The sequence below is a fragment of the Phytophthora ramorum genome (assembly GCF_020800215.1).
Source record: "Phytophthora ramorum isolate Pr-102 chromosome Unknown Phyram_PR-102_s0008, whole genome shotgun sequence".
Taxonomy (NCBI): domain Eukaryota; phylum Oomycota; class Peronosporomycetes; order Peronosporales; family Peronosporaceae; genus Phytophthora; species Phytophthora ramorum.
The window spans coordinates 1,064,095-1,084,337 of NW_027150654.1; the positions used below are offsets into that span (position 1 = coordinate 1,064,095).

The following is a 20,243-nucleotide window of genomic DNA, read 5'->3' on the forward strand; positions in this document are numbered from 1 at the left end:
CATGCTGAGTCAGACAGTACCGCAGAATTCGTATATTCGTCTCACTGATTGCGACTACTGAAGCCGTGCTGTGAGTCAATACCCACCATTGCAAACTGACCGTCACGCTGAGCGTCGAAGAGCTTACCTCTTTCTGTAAGAGCTCTATAACTTGTCACTCATTCAGTCGCGAGTATTCAGCGAGTGGATTGATGTGAAACTTTCATTTTCTAAGCTGAGAACTCCGCAGTTCTACAAGCTTGGTGGATCTAGGATCTTAGGCCCGACATGTCCCCTCTTGATGCTGTGGTAGTCTTGGAGGTCGGTTGAACTTTAGTGGATGGAGCACTGAGGAAAGTCCGTTTTTTTCTGACGCAAGCACCGCGGGAAATGTATTCTTCGGCGGCGTATCCATCACCGCCCAAGAAGCACGGCAGATTTCTGTTCGACAACACGAACTCGGTGCGCAGGCACTTTGTGCTGCGACAGCGGAAGACGATCGTTTAATATCGTGACTAAAAGCAGGATTAAAAGGAGACAATTCGACGGCGGGCAGCAAGAGCCACAGAAACGAGATAATTTTGTGCCTCAATTCTACTCACGTCATTGGTTTTTCCTCTACATGTACATGCACCGGTACCGATATCAATTGGACGAGCGCGATTTGTTGCTAGGAAAAAATGTACTGTATCACGCTGTTCACCCGCTTTGTCCGACTCTCGAACGTTAGGGAGGGTGGTGTTGTTTGGTCGAGGCTCGCCAACTGTTCGTTTCCGCACGCCTTCATTCGTTCCTCATTTCCAATTTGCTCTCAGCGAAGCAAATTCACCTTCACTCGGCCCCGTCTTAGTACCATGATGAAGTTTTTCGCCTTCGCCTCTGCGTTGATTGCCTGTGCCCTATCAACGAGCTCTGTTACTGCCGACGGTGTGGAGGGCTCTTCGTGGGGATACAAACACAACGATACCAGTATGGCGAGTCCAGAGCAATGGGCGGAGCACTACCCGACGTGTGGCGGATCGAAACAGTCACCTATTGACATTGAGGTGTTTGGCGGTTGCAACGCGGAGACACGCTCGCTCACGTTCAGCGGCGATTGCACCGACTACAACTTGACCCAGTCAGAGGAGTCGTTCAAAGCTAGCGTCGATGGCGGTACGTCCTACATGTTGGCATTGCTACGACAATAGCCTAGTTGTCTAATGTTTCGTTTCCAACAATTGATAGGTTCCTGCGCAGTCTCGGCAAACGGCGCGTCGTACAACATGCTGCAGTTCCACCTGCACGCACCCTCGGAGCACACGTTAAACGGCGAGCACTTGGATGGCGAGGTGCACTTCGTGCACAGCAACACGGACGGCTCCGCTCTCCTGGTGGTCGGCGTCTTCTTTAAAGCCGTTGATGGTGGTGAGACGGACGACTGGGTGGCATCCGTCCTGGACGCACTCGACACCGTCAGCATGAACACGACGGTGTCCATGTCAACGTAAGTACCAGGCTTGTCTTTAGTCGTACCGTTCGGACTCACAGTCTCGATCTTTGTTTATTCCAGCACCTCGTACGCTGCCGTCGTCAACGCTGCTGCAGACGCCCACGGAGTGTTCAATTACGCCGGGAGTCTTACCACACCAGCGTGCAGTGAGATCGTGGACTGGTGGGTGATCAAGGAGCCCGTCAAGATCTCCACCACCGATCTAGAGCGCTTGCAGTCGCAGCTCAAGGAGCTTCCGATCACAGACGACGGCAAGAACGCGCGCCCGGTTCACCCGCTCAACGGCCGTGTCGTGACCGCATACCTCTAGAATTTGCCTCCAGTGCCTATATAGAGACTTTCATAAAGAAATCATTAGAGATTTGCCTTGAGACGCGCCTTGCATACTTGAGCACGTCCACTCGATCAATCCTTATTTATGCTGCGTCATCACCGACATCATGAAGACACGTCGACTTGGCCGCAGTAATGGTGCCGGCGGAGCTTACATAGGAATAAAGCGTCATTTCGGCAGCACAACGCATAGAGATATCCCGATAGCTCCTCTCAAAAAAACGAGAGCAGTTCGAAAAATTAAAATGTCGATCAACAGCAGCACTTCGAGATGACGACGGAGATTACGGCGAGTCGCCAGGAGTGCAGAAAAGAGATGATTTTTGTTGGCATTGCGACGCCTTCTTCAAGTTGGAAGGGCAGAGGCCGCACACTGGGAAGCGACAACCAACTTTCCTGCGTTACAGCGGGTTCTGCTGAGCAGGGCAGCAAGATTTGAAGATTCTCGCTTGTGGGGAAATAGAAGCAAAGTTCGCTAGCTTTGGGGAAAAGTGATCGTTGCAGAAGGTAGGAATCTCGATGCTTTTTCTTTCGGATAGGAACCGAACGTCATCTTGGATTCGTGGCACTTCGGTATGTATACGTGCACTGACTTATTGCCATACATGTCCATGTATGAATGTATTCTCTGTGTTCCACATTTGTACGTGTGAACGCGCCAACTTCAGAACGCACAGAGCATTTACCAGTAAGAATTTGCTTCGAGCAACCATGCGAGCTCAACAGTGCAGCCTTTTTGCAATATTCCAATTTGATTCAATTGAGCATGTTTTGCCGTTAACGTACAGAGTGCCCGAAAAATGTTGCAAATTTCTCGTCAAGTCGAGATTTGTATTGGGCTCCTTGTTCGTTTTGTTGGCACCAACTTGCTGCAGCACTACAAGCAGCTCCCCTGACCGCGACCAAAGCGAGTGATCAGTTGATTATGTGTGATTATGTGTATACTCTACCGAGGCTCTTCCCAGGCGATCATAAGCTGGGCCGGCCGCCCGCTTCACGTCCGTACAACCTGCACTACAAACTTGGATTGACTAAAAGAACTCCCCTTCATTTCCTAATTTGCCGTCCGCAAAGCCCCACACCTGGACACCGGTATCCACGCGCGAAACGCTAACTATGAAGTTCATCACTGTATTTTCTACAACTGTGGCGTTGGTCGCCTCAACTGTTTCTGCTGGCGGAGCAGCGGGCGCTCCTTGGGGCTACAAATACAACGACTCCACCATGGCGAGCCCGGCCGAGTGGGGCGAGCACTATCCGCACTGCAGCGGCACAAGTCAGTCCCCTATCGACATCGTGTCTACTGAGGTTACCCGGAGCTCCAAGGCTAAAAGCACGCTTCGATTCCGTGGAGACTGCACCTCGTTCAATCTCACGCAGACGGAAGAAGGGTTCCAAGCCAGCGTCGTTGATGGTGCGTGCTCAGTAATGTTGTGTTTCTGCGATTTCAGGACCTAATTGTGTATGGCCTTCAGGTTCTTGTCAGGTTAAGGCAAACGGTGCTCTGTTTGACTTGTTGCAGTTCCACGTGCACGCTCCTTCGGAGCACACGCTAAACGGAGAGCCCTTTGACGGTGAGGTTCACTTCGTGCACGGCAACTCTGACGGTTCTGCGCTCATCGCGGTTGGAATCTTCATGGAGATTGATCCTGCTGGCGATACCGACCCGTGGTTGGAGTCGGTCATTGATGGAATTGACGACGTCACCCCCACCGCCGCTACGATGATGAAGTTGTAAGTTTGACTGGAATCTGCATATTACTGTCAGTTCTAACCATTGCCTTCAATATGCAGGACGTCCTACTCGGCTTTGGTCCAGAAGAGTACGCGAGGTGGCGGCCTCTACAACTACCCGGGTAGCCTCACGACCCCAGGTTGTGATGAGATCGTTGACTGGTGGGTGGTGGAGAAGCCGGTGAAGGTTTCGGCCAAGGACCTCACGCGCATTCGTGACAACCAGGGCGAAGTTCATGCTACAGATGCTAGTGACAATGCTCGCCCGGTGCAACCTCTAAACGACCGGACTGTCATCGGCTTCAAGTAGGCTGAATGGTAACCCCATCACTTTTTCCCTAAAAGGGTTCACCAGTATTAGTATCTCTCAACGAAACGTAGGTGAGTTTCGATATAAACAACCTCAGCAGTGCCAAGAAGTTTGTGGTTCTTGTACTTAATGCTTTAGGTCTTATAGTCGCAGCAACTATTATGCTTTACAGCCAGCAATTCGTGCATTATTAATTGTTCGCAGTCGTATTTGGCGCTAAATCATAGAGACTTGGAAGGCGTCTTTACGAAGTCTGTTTCATGCATGACAAGAGCAGAAAATGGCACTTCTAGAAAGACCCAAAGCGACCACAAGCCGTGCTATAATAGGGCTGCTAGAATGCTTACGATTTATAGTTATCTCGTGCAAGACAAGTCGTATGAATTGGAGTCGAAAGTCCCAAAAAGACAATACAGACAACGACGGATTTAGCCGGCACCACTGAGTGCCATCCGCCATACTAAAGTAGTGTGACGGAAAACCCGGCATGGATTCAGCGGGCATGCAGTAATGACAAAAACAATACACTTTTCTACATAAATCGATGCAAAAGTGGTGGTTGTATCAGAGACTAATCTCAGGATAGCGTGGAATAGCTTTCTCAAAGCTACGAATTACCGTCTCTTTAGAAATCGCGTCAAAGGCAGCAATAGTTGCGCGAACTGCACGGATGCGCTTTTCCTTCGCAGTGCCGCCTGTGATGCCGCTCCAGTTGGTTCGCATCTTCGCCTTAAGCGGCCCCATGACGCCCACGTCAAGGGGCTGGCATGATGCCGTGCTGTTAGGAGGAAGAGGAACCACAAGGGCGTTAGCAACTTCAGTGACGACCCGCTGTCCTTCTTCAGAAACGTGACACTCAAAGTTGTCTAGGATGAGGACAGCGGGTCCGTCCACTTCGTACTTGAGCAATCTTTCAACGTAGAAACGCCAGCAAGCAGCGTCCATCCAGGCGCTTTCTTGGACGGTGTAAAAGTGACCTTCCGGGTAGTCGTCAAACTCGGTGGCTTCAATGCGGCCACCCGGTTTTCCTCGTGCGATAAACAGAATCGGCAGCTTTTTTCCTAACAAATTGCAAGTAAAAACTCATTTAGTACAGTGCATGGCTGGAAAAATACCAATAGCTGCTCGAAAGCTTACCGTCCGCCCGAACTGTGAGCACTGCCGTCATACGGCCTGCGTGTTTGGACGCGTTGGCAATCCTCGCAGGATCTCGCCGTCCTCTGCCCGCCCAAATCCTTGCGGGGGGCATGTCAAAGTTGATGGCTGTTTCATCAACATTGAGCATGCCCCTGGGACCGTACGCTTCATACTTTCCCCAGAACTCTATCGCAAACTCTGCGCGTGTCTGCTCGAGGTCCGCAGTGCTTTTCTTGGCAGTCTGGGGTTTCTGGGGTGTAAATACATGTCTAAATACATCATTTTCATACAAATGTACACAAAAATGATAAAATTACACAAAACGTAAACTTTACCGAATAGCGAGCCGTTGGACCAGGCGCTGCAACGCCAAGAGCCCGCTCTTCTTGCCCACCATGTAGTTATCAATCCACGCTGCGTCAATCTGCCACATATACTCCATCATTCCTCGAGTCGTAAGCGCCTACCATACAAAAAAACACTTAGTAAAACTGAAAAATAGCAAAATTGAGTTCAATGTACGCACTTTCTCCTCTCGACGCTTGTCCTTCATGAAGGTGACGAGTGCAGGGACGGCAGGAAACATCTCCTTGCGCCCCTGCCCCTTCAGTGTCTTGGAGGTGGCAGCGCCGGTAAAGCTGAAGAGCTTATCAGCCTGCTTCCACCACCCGTGGACAGTACCACGAGCGCAGGAAATCTCGCGGGCCACCTCCTCCACGCCTACTTCCTCGATACGGCGTACAGCCGCGCGCTTCTCTCGCACGCTGTACGCCCGCTGCTTCCTTGGCGTCCTGGTGCCGCTCATGGCGCGAAGTGTAGAATGAAATGGCGCCAAAGCAGTAAGTAAAAGATAGCAATAGGTTGGTGTGTTTTTACCATAGCCATTCAAATATTAAATGACTGGTATTGGTTAAAATGTTTAACAATCTGGATGATTGATAGGCGGAAATGTTTTTTCTTTACTATGGGGGCGTCTATGAAATGCCGGCTTTTGCGTTGCCGGCTAAATCCGTCGTTGTCTGTAGTGTAGTATTCATAGGTGATGTGCTTCGACTCCAGATAGTAATAGGGCTTTCCATCCTCCAAACTTTCCCCGCAGGATTTATCGCGTAAATCCCGAGTACAAATAAACAAAAACAGCCACATATAGACACTTAAAAAAAAATATGTTGCTTCCTTTTTGACCGGAAGAACATCCGCAGAGCTGAGAGCCGTGGGATACTCACTGCGGATCGTTCGTCAAGCCACTCGAAATTCCCACACGTCGGTGTCCGTGTATCCATCACCCAAGCAAGTGCAGGAAGCGTCCACAGCCGTAAAAATGTCTGGACAGCCAAAGTTTGGTAGTAACTCTGCGGAGCGACGTTGGAGAGAGGGCATGCCGTTGCAGATAATGTCGCTGTCAGTCAAGTTTTTCAGCTTGGAATCCACGCCGAAAGCCAGGTGCGTTTCGTTATCGAACAAATTGACGATGAACCATTCCTGAGCGAGCACTTCGGCTCTAGTTGTCGTAGGAACAAAGCCGACTTCGGATCCAGTGGATGATGTCCACGACCCCGACGACGAGTTATCTGCTGATAGTGAACCAGTCGAAGAGTCTTGCGCGACGCACACCTCCATCGCCGCATAGATAAACGTCACGATAGCCACCGCCGCAAGCATCCTACACCTTTTCGGTGAGGCCGCCATCGTGTCGAGTTTCGTACTGTTGACCAACAAAACTGGGCGCCATTGCACGGCTCTCCCAGTGGCATGCCTGCCTGCACCGGGTGAGCAAGAGGTAGAGAGAGTACAACCTGGACCTGGTAAACCAAATGGCTAAGTTCCGTCATGGCGGATGTTGAGGGCTCCTAACGCTCCTAGTATTATAGCCGGATATTCTAGTTAAGATGGCAAGCAATCTTGTCCCCGAGCCACAAGGAATTCCCTAGACGCACCCCACCCGCTGGTGGGCAATACGAATTTCCAGTCGCACCGAATAGAGGAGGCTCCCCCACCGGCCTTATTATAGGTGTTGTCACATGCACCAAGACGGAGCTCAGTCTCGGTTAGTCAGTTGCTTTGCGTCCGACGGACGTACACTTGCAGAAGCTTTCGTGTCAGTACTAGACTCTCAAGCAAGCATCCAAGGGCGGAGGCGATCGCCAATGCTGCATTCGCTACCATCTTACCCCACCTCCAGGCCAGAGTCTCTCTCGTGGGCCTCGTGCCACACGCGCTATCGCTAGTGCCTTACGAAAGTCAAGGGAATTCCGTGCGTGAGAGACAAAGTCGATTTCTTGAGTTAGCTCACAAGTGACGTCTGCTCGAGGCTGATGACTTGTTGAGTGAAAGTACTGGATGAGCGTTCTTGCCGTTGTCCATCACGTGGAGCTCCTTCGGCTGCGTCTGAAGTCCCTTGGAGACGTCGAGATCGGCTGCTGCACGACCCACCAGTCCACAATCTTCCTGCAGCCAGGGGCCGTAACGCTGCCTGGGTATTCGTACGGTTAGCGTTGGCGTTCACCAACTTCGCGTATGGGCCACTGTAAAAAATAAAGCGAAGAAACGGAGGTTAGCACTACCGATCTCAGCATGAACATAGCGGAACTTACAGGCTCACAGACTCCCATTTCATAAAACTGGCGTTGTCCGTTCCATCAAGCACCGACACCATAAACGGATCTGCCTTGCCACCGTCCACCACCTGCCGACCAAAGCTTGGACCCGTCGGTGTTGAAATGCACTTCGTCGTCCAGCGCCCTGCCACTCAGCGTGTACTAGAGTAGTTTTCGGTCACTTCGTCGGTCCGGTCATGGCGGCGTCGTTGGTCTTGTATCCCCATGGCGCACCGCCGGTAGTTTCAGCAGACACGATGGTTTCGGCGATGACGATGGCCATGAGAGCGGAAGCAATGGTGAAAAACTTCATGATTGTGGCGCATAACTTACCCTGGTAGTCTATACATTTAATAGTGTGCACCTCTGCTTTCCGAGAAAAGGTTCGTTCTGGTTGACACAGCAACCGAGCCCCGTGCTAATGCACATGGTTTACACAGTCATAGGCCGTTTAAACCAAGGACGGAATTTCCAGCGGAATTGTGTTGATCGCGGTGCTCCCAGTAGATTTGGAGCGTGCAATGATGTTATCGATCAAATCCTCTCTACACACTAGAACACGTGGCTCAGACAGAAATCTACATGTATACTACCGGTAAGCGATTCATAGCAGGAAAACACAATGCATGAACCCCAAGGCCTTCTAACGTGAAGGACGAGAGTAAAACTACGCCATCCATAACTTATTCAAAATACACAAAGGAATACCAGAACACGCACCGAGCGGGAGGGCTGCCACCAGTCCGCAGGCACCAGCTTAGTCGTTTGATAGTGAATTCTAAGGAGAGGCTGTTGGCAACGCAGGTCGAAAGAGAATTGGTGCATTGGTTATCGCTCAAATACGGCTGGCTAACTTACAGAAGGCTCACGACGGTACGTCCATTCAGGGGCAACACCGGGCGAGCGTTATTGCCGTTGTCCGTCACGTGCAGCTCCTTCAGCTGCGTCTGCAGTCGCGTGAAATCCGCCGGAGACATCGAAATCGGCTGCTGCACGACCCACCAGTCCACAATCTCGTCACACCCGGGGGTCGTGAGGCTGCCAGGGTAGTTGTACACACGGTTGGCGTTGGTGCTCACCAGATCAGCGTACGAGCCACTACATCAGAGCAACAGAACAGCAGACCAAAGCGCACACAACCGTCAGTGTCTCGACAAACATACATGGATCAAGAACACGCAAATCAACCAACACTTACAGGCTCATGGTTGTCGGCGTGGTCGGCGTGACAGCCTCCATCCCGTCGAGAACGGACACCATCCACGGGTCCGTGTTGCCTCCGTTCGCCACCTGCAGGAAGACGCCCACGACTAGAAGCGCGGAGCCGTCGGCGTTGCTGTGCACGAAGTGAACCTCGCCGTCTAGAGCCTTGCCATCCAGCGTGTGCTCCGAGGGGGCGTGCAAGTGGAACTGAGCCAGGTTGTAGGACGCGCCGTTCGCCGACGCCGCGCACGAGCCTATTGGTTGAATCAGCACACAAGACCATGGACACCGCATTAGGTTGCCTGTTGCACTGAAGGTATCCACTACTGGTTGACAAGCTTACCGCCGACAATGCTGGCCTTGAATGATTCGTCCGACTGCGTGAGGTTGTAGTCTCCACAACTACCGCTGAACGCCAGCGAGCGAGTGGCCACGTTACCCGTGGTGGTGGTGATGTCGATAGGCGACTGACGCGAACCTCCGCACGTGGGGTAGTGGTCGGCCCACTGCGCCGGTCCGGCCATGGTGGCGTCGTTGGTCTTGTATCCCCATGGCACGCCGCCCGTGGTTGCGGCGGACACGGTATTTCCGGTGATGGCGCATGCACCCACGAGAGCGGAAGCAATGGTGATGAACTTCATGGTTTCGGTGACGTTCGCTGGGGTAGAAGTTGGGGGGCTGTTGCTTGTCGAGGACAAATTGAGGAATGGCTCGTTTGCTGTTAAAGGATATCCGCGTGGTGGTTGTACTGCGATGTCAAGCGATGCCAGGTTGGTTCAACACGGAATACCAGTTGAAGCAGAGTCTCCCCACCAGCAGGTCGAGGGGTTGTTTGTCGCCGACATGGTCGGCATTTCTCGTTGGCATGGAATAGGTCCAGGAAGACGATTGGCATGCTGTCGTCGATCTCTGGCTGGATACTCTGCAGCCATAGACTGTGCGCTGTGTGTGAGCAGGAAGAGCGCCAACACACAAACTATAAGGATATCGCTCTACAGTGCATGCACCGAAAAAAAGAAACAGGCGATGGGCCCGCAGTGTGTTCCGATCCTTGGATTGGATCGATGCCGTCTGAATTCGCGTGAAAGACCTTCTCTGTACATGTAGTTGCGTTGTGCATTACGTTGCGATTTCTCGGTTGATTTGAGCTGTTGAACATGTGACCGTTGCAGCTCTGTACATGATTAATTTAACAAGTGGGGCTAAGCTGTGGAAATGCAGAGAACACCCAAGTAGAGCGCCTTGTGGAAGGCATGTATCGAGAAGCGCCCACCATTTTTTTGTTAGATTTAACTCAAATCGGTAATATTTTAATGAGGAAAGGAGAGTGTGCATTTGCTAATCAGTACGGTTAATGCTCTACAAGTGAAACAGACATGAAGCAATTATGACCTCAACTCCATCTGCAACTTGCTTAGCTCGACTGCAACTTGCTTAACTCGACTGCAACTATATCGGCTACCTGCTAGTCGCGACTGCAGTCCTTGCGGTGCTGCAGAAGTTGATTCAGTGGGGACACTCCGGGCCTGAACGCCCAGCCGAGCAACGCAGACATTGCCTCAGACATCAACGACGCTCAACACAGATCAAACCCAGACTGCAGGCATAGCAGTCACATTGTTGAGCATTAAGAGCATGAGAACAACCATTATGAGCCAAGCTCGACACACTATAGAGCTCGCTCGCGTGCATTGTGAATACCGGTATGCTCCAAATGTATCCCTCTCTATGGGTGCCAATTCGCACAAAGGTACTGACTGACTAGCAAATGCGCACTCTCCTTACGTACCGATCACCAGTAGCAATTTCCCCTATTTTAGTCTTAAAGATCACAGAAGATTCACTACTGCGTTTACAATTCGGTGTTTCTCGAGAGCAATGCGTCCAAGGATCTATGGGTTGGGATTGTAAAGACCGGACTGTAAACAAATAGCGAATCTTCTGTTGTGATCTTCGTCAAAGCGATTGAAGGCAAAATCTAAAAAAATAGTCGTGTGGTCGGTACGTGTAGGCAGTAAGCTATACATGTACAGACGATCCTCTGTGATTGCTATGGGACCCGTATGTTATTACTGAATGGCGGCATTACAATCAAGAGTGTGCCAAATACTGGGTACATTCTATTGAAGGGATACATGACGCCCACAAAACGCCCCATCGACTTCTGCTGTTTGCGGTGTTGCTTTCGGTCTAATTTATCTCTAAAGCTAGCTGTATTGCACGAAATCCACTAACATCTCTGGATGACACACCATTGTTTCGACCCTAACAAAAGCTAAGCCATATGCATTCGATAGTGGCGCTTAAATGCAGCGATAACGTCTGCACCAAGCGGTTGGCGCTTGCTGGGAGTGTTAAGGATAATGTGCAATGGAGCTGGATGTGTCGTAAGTGTTCTGTTGAGATTTTACAAATGGGCTCGCTTGTGAAGCCAGTGGACGAACATAATGTTTTACATAGTTAAGCACCTAAAATGAATGATATTCCAGCTTTTTTGCACTATAGAGAGGCATTTGACTAACTTTAGTAAGGCGTCGGTCATTGGGAATAGCTTTTTTTTTAATAGTATCCGTCCGCGGAGTGAATCACAATTCAGGATATCACGACCTTGACGATCGTTTGTGAATCTACATGTGTAAAAAAACAATAATATCGCAACGTAATGCACAACGCAACTACATGTACAGAGAAGATCTTTCACGCGAATTCAGACGGCATCGATCCAATCCAAGGATCGGAACACACTGCGGGCCCATCGCCTGTTTCTTTTTTTCGGTGCATGCACTGTAGAGCGATATCCTTATAGTTTGTGTGTTGGCGCTCTTCCTGCTCACACACAGCGCACAGTCTATGGCTGCAGAGTATCCAGCCAGAGATCGACGACAGCATGCCAATCGTCTTCCTGGGCCTATTCCATGCCAACGAGAAATGCCGACCATGTCGGCGACAAACAACCCCTCGACCTGCTGGTAGGGAGACTCTGCTTCAACTGGTATTCCGTGTTGAACCAACCTGGCATCGCTTGACATCGCAGTACAACCACCACGCGGATATCCTTTAACAGCAAACGAGCCATTCCTCAATTTGTCCTCGACAAGCAACAGCCCCCCAACTTCTACCCCAGCGAACGTCACCGAAACCATGAAGTTCATCACCATTGCTTCCGCTCTCGTGGGTGCATGCGCCATCACCGGAAATACCGTGTCCGCCGCAACCACGGGCGGCGTGCCATGGGGATACAAGACCAACGACGCCACCATGGCCGGACCGGCGCAGTGGGCCGACCACTACCCCACGTGCGGAGGTTCGCGTCAGTCGCCTATCGACATCACCACCACCACGGGTAACGTGGCCACTCGCTCGCTGGCGTTCAGCGGTAGTTGTGGAGACTACAACCTCACGCAGTCGGACGAATCATTCAAGGCCAGCATTGTCGGCGGTAAGCTTGTCAACCAGTAGTGGATACCTTCAGTGCAACAGGCAACCTAATGCGGTGTCCATGGTCTTGTGTGCTGATTCAACCAATAGGCTCGTGCGCGGCGTCGGCGAACGGCGCGTCCTACAACCTGGCTCAGTTCCACTTGCACGCCCCCTCGGAGCACACGCTGGATGGCAAGGCTCTAGACGGCGAGGTTCACTTCGTGCACAGCAACGCCGACGGCTCCGCGCTTCTAGTCGTGGGCGTCTTCCTGCAGGTGGCGAACGGAGGCAACACGGACCCGTGGATGGTGTCCGTTCTCGACGGGATGGAGGCTGTCACGCCGACCACGCCGACAACCATGAGCCTGTAAGTGTTGGTTGATTTGCGTGTTCTTGATCCATGTATGTTTGTCGAGACACTGACGGTTGTGTGCGCTTTGGTCTGCTGTTCTGTTGCTCTGATGTAGTGGCTCGTACGCTGATCTGGTGAGCACCAACGCCAACCGTGTGTACAACTACCCTGGCAGCCTCACGACCCCCGGGTGTGACGAGATTGTGGACTGGTGGGTCGTGCAGCAGCCGATTTCGATGTCTCCGGCGGATTTCACGCGACTGCAGACGCAGCTGAAGGAGCTGCACGTGACGGACAACGGCAATAACGCTCGCCCGGTGTTGCCCCTGAATGGACGTACCGTCGTGAGCCTTCTGTAAGTTAGCCAGCCGTATTTGAGCGATAACCAATGCACCAATTCTCTTTCGACCTACGTTGCCAACAGCCTCTCCTTAGAATTCACTATCAAACGACTAAGCTGGTGCCTGCGGACTGGTGGCAGCCCTCCCGCTCGGTGCGTGTTCTGGTATTCCTTTGTGTATTTTGAATAAGTTATGGATGGCGTAGTTTTACTCTCGTCCTTCACGTTAGAAGGCCTTGGGGTTCATGCATTGTGTTTTCCTGCTATGAATCGCTTACCGGTAGTATACATGTAGATTTCTGTCTGAGCCACGTGTTCTAGTGTGTAGAGAGGATTTGATCGATAACATCATTGCACGCTCCAAATCTACTGGGAGCACCGCGATCAACACAATTCCGCTGGAAATTCCGTCCTTGGTTTAAACGGCCTATGACTGTGTAAACCATGTGCATTAGCACGGGGCTCGGCTGCTGTGTCAACCAGAACGAACCTTTTCTCGGAGAAAGCAGAGGTGCATACTATTAAATGTGTAGACTGCCAGGGTAAGTTATGCGCCACAATCATGAAGTTTTTCACCATTGCTTCCGCTCTCATGGCCATCGTCATCGCCGAAACCATCGTGTTTGCTGAAACTACCGGCGGTGTGCCATGGGGATACAAGACCAACGACGCCGCCATGGCCGGACCGGCGAAGTGACCGAAAACTACTCTAGTACACGCTGAGTGGCAGGGCGCTGGACGACGAAGTGCATTTCAACACCGACGGGTCCAAGCTTTGGTCGGCAGGTGGTGGACGGTGGCAAGGCAGATCCGTTTATGGTGTCGGTGCTTGATGGAACGGACAACGCCAGTTTTATGAAATGGGAGTCTGTGAGCCTGTAAGTTCCGCTATGTTCATGCTGAGATCGGTAGTGCTAACCTCCGTTTCTTCGCTTTATTTTTTACAGTGGCCCATACGCGAAGTTGGTGAACACCAACGCTAACCGTACGAATACCCAGGCAACATTACGACCCGTGGTTGCAGGAAGATTGTGGACTGGTGGGTCGTGCAGCAGCCGATCTCGACGTCTCCAAGGGACTTCAGATGCAGCCGAAGGAGCTCCACGTGATGGACAACGGCAAGAACGCTCATCCAGTACTTTCACTCAACAAGTCATCAGCCTCGAGCAGACGTCACTTGTGAGCTAACTCAAGAAATCGACTTTGTCTCTCACGCACGGAATTCCCTTGACTTTCGTAAGGCACTAGCGATAGCGCGTGTGGCACGAGGCCCACGAGCGAGACTCTGGCCTGGAGGTGGGGTAAGATGGTAGCGAATGCAGCATTGGCGATCGCCTCCGCCCTTGGATGCTTGCTTGAGAGTCCAGTACTGACACGAAAGCTTCTGCAAGTGCACGTCCGTCGGACGCAAAGCAACTGACTAACCGAGACTGAGCTCCGTCTTGGTGCATGTGACAACACCTATAATAAGGCCGGTGGGGGAGCCTCCTCTATTCGGTGCGACTGGAAATTCGTATTGCCCACCAGCGGGTGGTGTGTGTCTAGGGAATTCCTTGTGGCTCGGGGACAAGATTGCTTTACAGCTTAACTAGAATATCCGGCTATAATACCAGGAGCGTTAGGAGCCCTCAACATCCGCCATGACGGAACTTAGCCATTTGGTTTACCAGGTCCAGGTTGTACTCTCTCTACCTCTTGCTCACCCGGTGCAGGCAGGCATGCCACTGGGAGAGCCGTGCAATGGCGCCCAGTTTTGTTGGTCAACAGTACGAAACTCGACACGATGGCGGCCTCACCGAAAAGGTGTAGGATGCTTGCGGCGGTGGCTATCGTGACGTTTATCTATGCGGCGATGGAGGCGTGCGTCGCGCAAGACTCTTCGACTGGTTCACTATCAGCAGATAACTCGTCGTCGGGGTCGTGGACATCATCCACTGGATCCGAAGTCGGCTTTGTTCCTACGACAACTAGAGCCGAAGTGCTCGCTCAGGAATGGTTCATCGTCAATTTGTTCGATAACGAAACGCACCTGGCTTTCGGCGTGGATTCCAAGCTGAAAAACTTGACTGACAGCGACATTATCTGCAACGGCATGCCCTCTCTCCAACGTCGCTCCGCAGAGTTACTACCAAACTTTGGCTGCCCAGACATTTTTACGGCTGTGGACGCTTCCTGCACTTGCTTGGGTGATGGGTACACGGACACCGACGTGTGGGAATTTCGAGTGGCTCGACGAACGATCCGCAGTGAGTATCCCACGGCTCTCAGCTCTGCGGATGTTCTTCCGGTCGATGCAATTCGTACGATGCAAGTGCCGTCAACGCTTAAAACACTGTAAGTTTCTGTTGGTGAGGGATTGCATGGGTTCGTAAAGCTGATGGTTTTGCCTCCTTGTGCATGAAGGCGTATTATTGGTGGTGACAGTGCTCTCCAAGACATTCACTTTGCGCCGCAAGATAAACGCACCCCCGGAACGACGCTACCTATCGCTGTCAGTCCCAACGGATCCCTCTCCATTTCAACAGTGTGAGTCCGGTGGTCCTAATCGAGTGCACACTCGAGAACATTCATGCTGACCTTTTAATTGCAGGGAAATCACCAACATAAACATGTTTTCCATCACGCTTGCCGCGTCCTCGTTCCTGCCGCCAACCACCACCAATCTGTACGTAAGACGTGACTAAAGGAATCACGAAGCATGGGCTAACAAGCTCTTGAAATGTGCCAGCACCTTGAGGAATTGCAACCTGTTCGGTTTTGGTTTCCATTTCTTTGACGGAGTAACCAACTTGCAGCATTTGTACGTTTGAGTTTGATATTTTCACCATTGGGACGCCGGATTAGACTGATTTCGTCGCGCGTGACCAGGGATTTATCTTCAAACTCGCTGACTGTGCCTTACGTTGGCTCTACTACTCAGAGCAGGTGCTCTAACCAGTTTTGTGCGGTCGAAACGCTGTATGTTTTGCGTGGAGTAGCCCAATATTGGAGTCCGCCCCCCACTCACGCTGTTGCATTTGGTTACGCAGGAACCTGACCAACAACAGCCTCACGACTTTTCCTACGGTAGTTTTCAACGTCGACAACTTGCAGGAACTGTACGTGCATAGACTACAGAGGAAAGCGAGCACCCCATGACTTCTGACGCGTATTCTATGCTGCTTTTCCCAGGTATATCGCTCAGAACGACATCACGGACTTCAACATTAGCAACGCGAGTTTCAACGCCATCAAGAGTTTGACGGCCTTCGAGTCGGATCAACCTGATGTCGCTGCCACCTGCCTTACTGGAACTTGGCAGACAGCACACAACTCGCGGTTCTGTGTAGCCAGCAGCACAGTGGGGACGCCAGGTATGAGGGAATGGACTTTTGTAAAATCGTACAGCAAAGCTAACTGGTTCCTCTCAATTGGTGCTCTGAAGAAGTGGCTATTAAAACCAACACTCAATGCATCCTGTACGTAAGTATCATCGGCGGCTGCCTGGTGGTGGCTCTGGTGGTTTTGTTGCTTTGGCAACGAGCTCGGACTCGTCGCGGGGACTTCTCGCCGTCCCCGGTTTCCTCGCCTTCCAGCTACTACCTCGATAGGAGCGCCGGGGATTCCATCAACTTGGACGAGTCTAGCAGAGACACTGCCGAAGCTTTGCTGGAGGACCCGATCATCGTGGCCAATCGAATCAACTACAAGGACGTCAAAATCGGCAAGTGCCTCAGCAGAGGCGGCTTCGGCTTGGTGTTTGTGGGCGAGTACAAGGGTCGCCAGGTCGCCGTGAAGAGGATCCGTCCTGATCGCAATCAAGACCCGAAAGACGTCAAAGCCTTCATCAAAGAGATTGCTCTGATGGCGGAGCTGCACCATCCTCGCATCGTCGAGTTCGTCGGCGTGGCATGGGACAACCTGAGGCACATTTCAGCCGTGTCCGAGTTCATGGAGAGCGGAGACCTGCGCCACGTGCTGCGCGGCTTCAAGCGTCAGGGAAACCCCTTGTCTTGGCGGAACCACAAGACGTCGATTTCGCTGCACATTGCTGAAGCCATGGAGTACCTGCACGCGCACAGTCCGAAGGTGATCCATCGTGACTTGAAGTCCAAGAACGTGCTGCTCAACATGCACCTGGAAGCGAAGTTGACCGACTTTGGAGTCTCTAGGACGCAGTATACAGTGCAGACCCATGCCATGACTGCAGGCATCGGGACGTCTTTCTGGATCGCGCCGGAGGTGCTGCTCGGTCGCGACTACGACGAGCAAGCCGACATCTACTCGTTCGGCGTCGTGCTGTCCGAGATCGACACCGACGACTACCCGTACTGGAACGACGCGAACCGCGACGCCGCACGTGGCAAACTCCAGGAAGCCGACATCCTCCGGCAGGTTGCATCGGGAACCAAGCGACCGCAGTTCTCCTCCACCTGCCCCGCCGGGATCTTGCTGCTAGCCGAGAAATGCCTGCAGAAGAAACCCGACGACCGTCCGACCGCGTCTGAAATCGTTGAAACGCTGCAGCAGCTTCTCCGGTCGAGTTTGTTGCCTAGTTCGTCCGACTCCTCGCCATCCTTCGTCTCAGGCTCCGGCTGGACCGTGAGCTAGACGCACAATAGACGTTGCGTATCTAGTGTATCTATACCATAGTGTTTATGTCGAATGCACCACGTTAGAGTCGACTCGACCACCATTTCGGCTGAACGGACTGTCGTTTCTCCGCGCAGGTTGCGGTGCCATCGGAGACTTTCACCCAAGCACTCGCAAGACAGTAGCACGCCGCGCTTGGGGCCGTGCAAGTGTCATTATGCTGAAAGCCAGATGGATATCTCACATCCTCTCTGGATTCCGTCCAGCGGAGACCGAGACGCTCTCTGGCCGTACAAGAAGCGCGCACCAATCCTGTGGGTGTTCCGGCGGGATACTCACGCTGCAAAGCAGACGCCCCACCGGATAGATCAATTGACACTTCGGCTCGATAGTCGAGGGCAGCATTGCTGTCTTTCGTAGGAGTAGATGACCTGCGACCAGGGTAATGGTACTCGGCGTCACGGCAGCTTCAGGAGGCTACGTTGGACGTGGGCTCCGCTTCTGGTCATGTCGTGGGGTGCAGCATTCGCTCGAGCGCAAAGCTCGTCTTCCTCATCAACTGCGTCGGCTTCTGGCTCCGGCTCCTCGAACGACACGGAGGCCGGAGACGAAACACGGGCGGAGCTTCTTGCTCAAAGCTGGTTCGAGGCCAACACGGACGACAACGTCACGTACTTGGCGGTGGGCGTGAACTCCGAGCTCTCGAACATCACAGGCAGCGATGTTATCTGTGGGAAGGGGGTGCCGTCGCTGCAACGACGGTCAGCTGGGCCGAACAATGGATGCCCAGCCATCTTCACAGCGGTGAACGGATCGTGCACGTGTCTGCAGGACTACAGTGGTGCGGATTCCTGGCAGTTCTTCCTGACGAAAAGAACTGTGGAGAGTGAGGACCCACTTACGCTCCATGGCACCGATGTGCTACCCGTTGACACGATTCGAACGCTTTTGGTCCCGTCGACAGTCATCTCTCTGTGAGTTTGGGCTCTGCTGTAGTCTCATTTCTCAGCTCTTGCAGGGAGTATTAACTTATATTTCTCGTGTTGCTTCGACTAGATCCATTACTGGCGTTGGTGACGAACCGCAGGCCATTTCGTTCGCGCCGCAAGATGTAGATCTGCCGGGATCAGATATCCCTATCGCTGTGAATGAAGATGATATCAGCGACGAAACCTCAATTACCGCAGTGTGGGTGTTTTCCCTATTTAGCATCTTTCTGGACGACGACAATTGACTCTTGCGTGGATTTGTTGCTGTTCAGACGACTTGAAAACATCGACATGTCATCCATTGTGCTAAACACTGGCTACTTTTTCCCGTCGACGACTCTCAATTTGTGAGACCCAAAGGCTACTTTTGTTTTGTTGGAGCTAAGCCGACTAATGCTGAGATGAATGTGGTGGTAACCCCAGAACTATGCGCAATTGCGGCTTGGAAAAATTCGGCTTCGACTTCTTCCAAGGTCTTCAAACAATCGAATACCTGTACGTCGCGCTGTATTATATTATGCTGCTAGAGGATCAAACTAACCAACTGTTGCATCGTTGAATGGGCATCGCGAAAGAGCAGCGATCTCTCAGGAAACAAGCTTGCCACACCGTACGCTGGGAACACTATCAGCAAGACTTGTACAACTCAGTTTTGCGCTGTCCAGATTTTGTAAGTGCTACAAATGACGGCGACGGCCTCTCGTTGGTCTAACTCGTGGTATGCGCAGGAATTTAACTGGAAACCAGCTAACCAGCTTTCCCTCGGTCGTCTTCAATCTCGACGATCTCAGTGAATTGTGCGTAAATTTCGTTTATGCTGCCCGTAGCTAAGCAGTCCCTGCTCACTAGGTGTCTTTTGATGAGCAGATACATCCAAGACAACAACTTTACCGATTTTAATGTCAGTGCCTCAGTCTTCAGCTCGGTGTTGGCGCTGCGAGCTTACGAGTCCGATCAACCAAAAGAATCGGCTACGTGCACAAAGGGCACTTGGCAAACCGCACACAGCGTCACATTTTGCGTACTCAGTGAATTCAGCGAGACTGAAGGTAGACTTTTCCACGGATCATGTTGGGTTTGGATACGTATCGTACTGACGAATTCACGCTTTTGTTGTTGTGTGTGGGTTGCGATTATTACTACCAGAATCGTCAAGCGATGTCAATGTACTAGCTTACGTTGCAATTGCAGCCGGGGCTGTAGTGCTGATACTTCTGATCATATTTGTGTGGATGAAGTGCTGCTATCCACAGGAGACGGAGCGTCTATCGTCTTCCTCGAAGATGGATTCTACCAGAGCGTCTCACTTGGATGAAACAGGACGCGAAGTGAACCGTGTACTTCTAGACGACCCAGTAATCGTGACGAACCGGATCGAGTACAAGCAGCTCAGACTTGGCAAATGTATCAGCCAAGGAGGCTTCGGATTGGTATTCACGGGCGAGTATAGAGGTCGTCGAGTTGCTATCAAGAAGATCCGTCCGGACAGAAGTGGGGACACGTCGGAGATTGAGATGTTTCTCAAGGAAATTATCATGATGGCAGTGCTTTACCACCCGCGAATTGTGGAGTTTGTCGGCGTGGCTTGGGATCACTTACGGCACCTTTCTGCCGTGACTGAGTTGATGGACAAAGGCGATCTACGAGAAGTACTGTACACCTTCAAAGAACGGGGGTCGCCATTGACCTGGGAATTACACAAGGCCTCCATCGCACTACACATTGCCGAGGCGCTCTCATATTTACACTCGCTACATCCAAAAGTGATCCATCGCGACCTCAAGT

At 51.9% G+C, this 20,243-nt stretch overlaps 7 protein-coding genes across 7 annotated transcripts; 5 read left to right on the forward strand and 2 right to left on the reverse strand.

Moving 5' to 3' along the window:
- Window positions 1-950: 950 nt before the first annotated feature.
- On the forward strand, window positions 951-1,781 carry KRP23_9371 (Alpha carbonic anhydrase 7; the record flags this gene model as incomplete). Its single annotated transcript, XM_067894919.1, has 3 exons — window positions 951-1,134; window positions 1,207-1,465; window positions 1,532-1,781. 3 exons carry the CDS (start codon window positions 951-953, stop codon window positions 1,779-1,781), a joined length of 693 nt encoding a protein of 230 aa, XP_067742549.1.
- A 1,247-nt stretch (window positions 1,782-3,028) lies between these two features.
- KRP23_9372 (Carbonic anhydrase 2) lies at window positions 3,029-3,848 on the forward strand (the record flags this gene model as incomplete). Its single annotated transcript, XM_067894920.1, has 3 exons — window positions 3,029-3,218; window positions 3,280-3,538; window positions 3,599-3,848. 3 exons carry the CDS (start codon window positions 3,029-3,031, stop codon window positions 3,846-3,848), a joined length of 699 nt encoding a protein of 232 aa, XP_067742550.1.
- Window positions 3,849-7,274: 3,426 nt separating this feature from the next.
- On the reverse strand, window positions 7,275-7,865 carry KRP23_9373 (uncharacterized protein; the record flags this gene model as incomplete). The annotated part of the gene is made up of 4 exons (XM_067894921.1): window positions 7,275-7,402; window positions 7,473-7,510; window positions 7,580-7,727; window positions 7,817-7,865. The coding sequence occupies 4 exons, from the start codon at window positions 7,863-7,865 to the stop codon at window positions 7,275-7,277; spliced, it is 363 nt and encodes a 120-aa protein (XP_067742551.1).
- A 571-nt stretch (window positions 7,866-8,436) lies between these two features.
- Window positions 8,437-9,426, reverse strand: KRP23_9374 (Carbonic anhydrase 2; the record flags this gene model as incomplete). The annotated part of the gene is made up of 3 exons (XM_067894922.1): window positions 8,437-8,680; window positions 8,781-9,039; window positions 9,129-9,426. 3 exons carry the CDS (start codon window positions 9,424-9,426, stop codon window positions 8,437-8,439), a joined length of 801 nt encoding a protein of 266 aa, XP_067742552.1.
- Window positions 9,427-11,926: 2,500 nt separating this feature from the next.
- KRP23_9375 (Carbonic anhydrase 2) lies at window positions 11,927-14,080 on the forward strand (the record flags this gene model as incomplete). Its single annotated transcript, XM_067894923.1, has 4 exons — window positions 11,927-12,224; window positions 12,314-12,572; window positions 12,673-12,912; window positions 13,897-14,080. 4 exons carry the CDS (start codon window positions 11,927-11,929, stop codon window positions 14,078-14,080), a joined length of 981 nt encoding a protein of 326 aa, XP_067742553.1.
- Window positions 14,081-14,707: 627 nt separating this feature from the next.
- Window positions 14,708-17,487, forward strand: KRP23_9376 (Serine/threonine-protein kinase-transforming protein Rmil; the record flags this gene model as incomplete). The annotated part of the gene is made up of 6 exons (XM_067894924.1): window positions 14,708-15,231; window positions 15,301-15,423; window positions 15,488-15,562; window positions 15,927-15,995; window positions 16,069-16,133; window positions 17,087-17,487. 6 exons carry the CDS (start codon window positions 14,708-14,710, stop codon window positions 17,485-17,487), a joined length of 1,257 nt encoding a protein of 418 aa, XP_067742554.1.
- Window positions 17,488-17,976: 489 nt separating this feature from the next.
- Window positions 17,977-19,773, forward strand: KRP23_9377 (uncharacterized protein; the record flags this gene model as incomplete). The annotated part of the gene is made up of 8 exons (XM_067894925.1): window positions 17,977-18,443; window positions 18,526-18,657; window positions 18,731-18,805; window positions 18,882-18,953; window positions 19,039-19,128; window positions 19,187-19,255; window positions 19,326-19,507; window positions 19,697-19,773. The coding sequence occupies 8 exons, from the start codon at window positions 17,977-17,979 to the stop codon at window positions 19,771-19,773; spliced, it is 1,164 nt and encodes a 387-aa protein (XP_067742555.1).
- Between the last annotated feature and the right edge of the window lie 470 nt (window positions 19,774-20,243).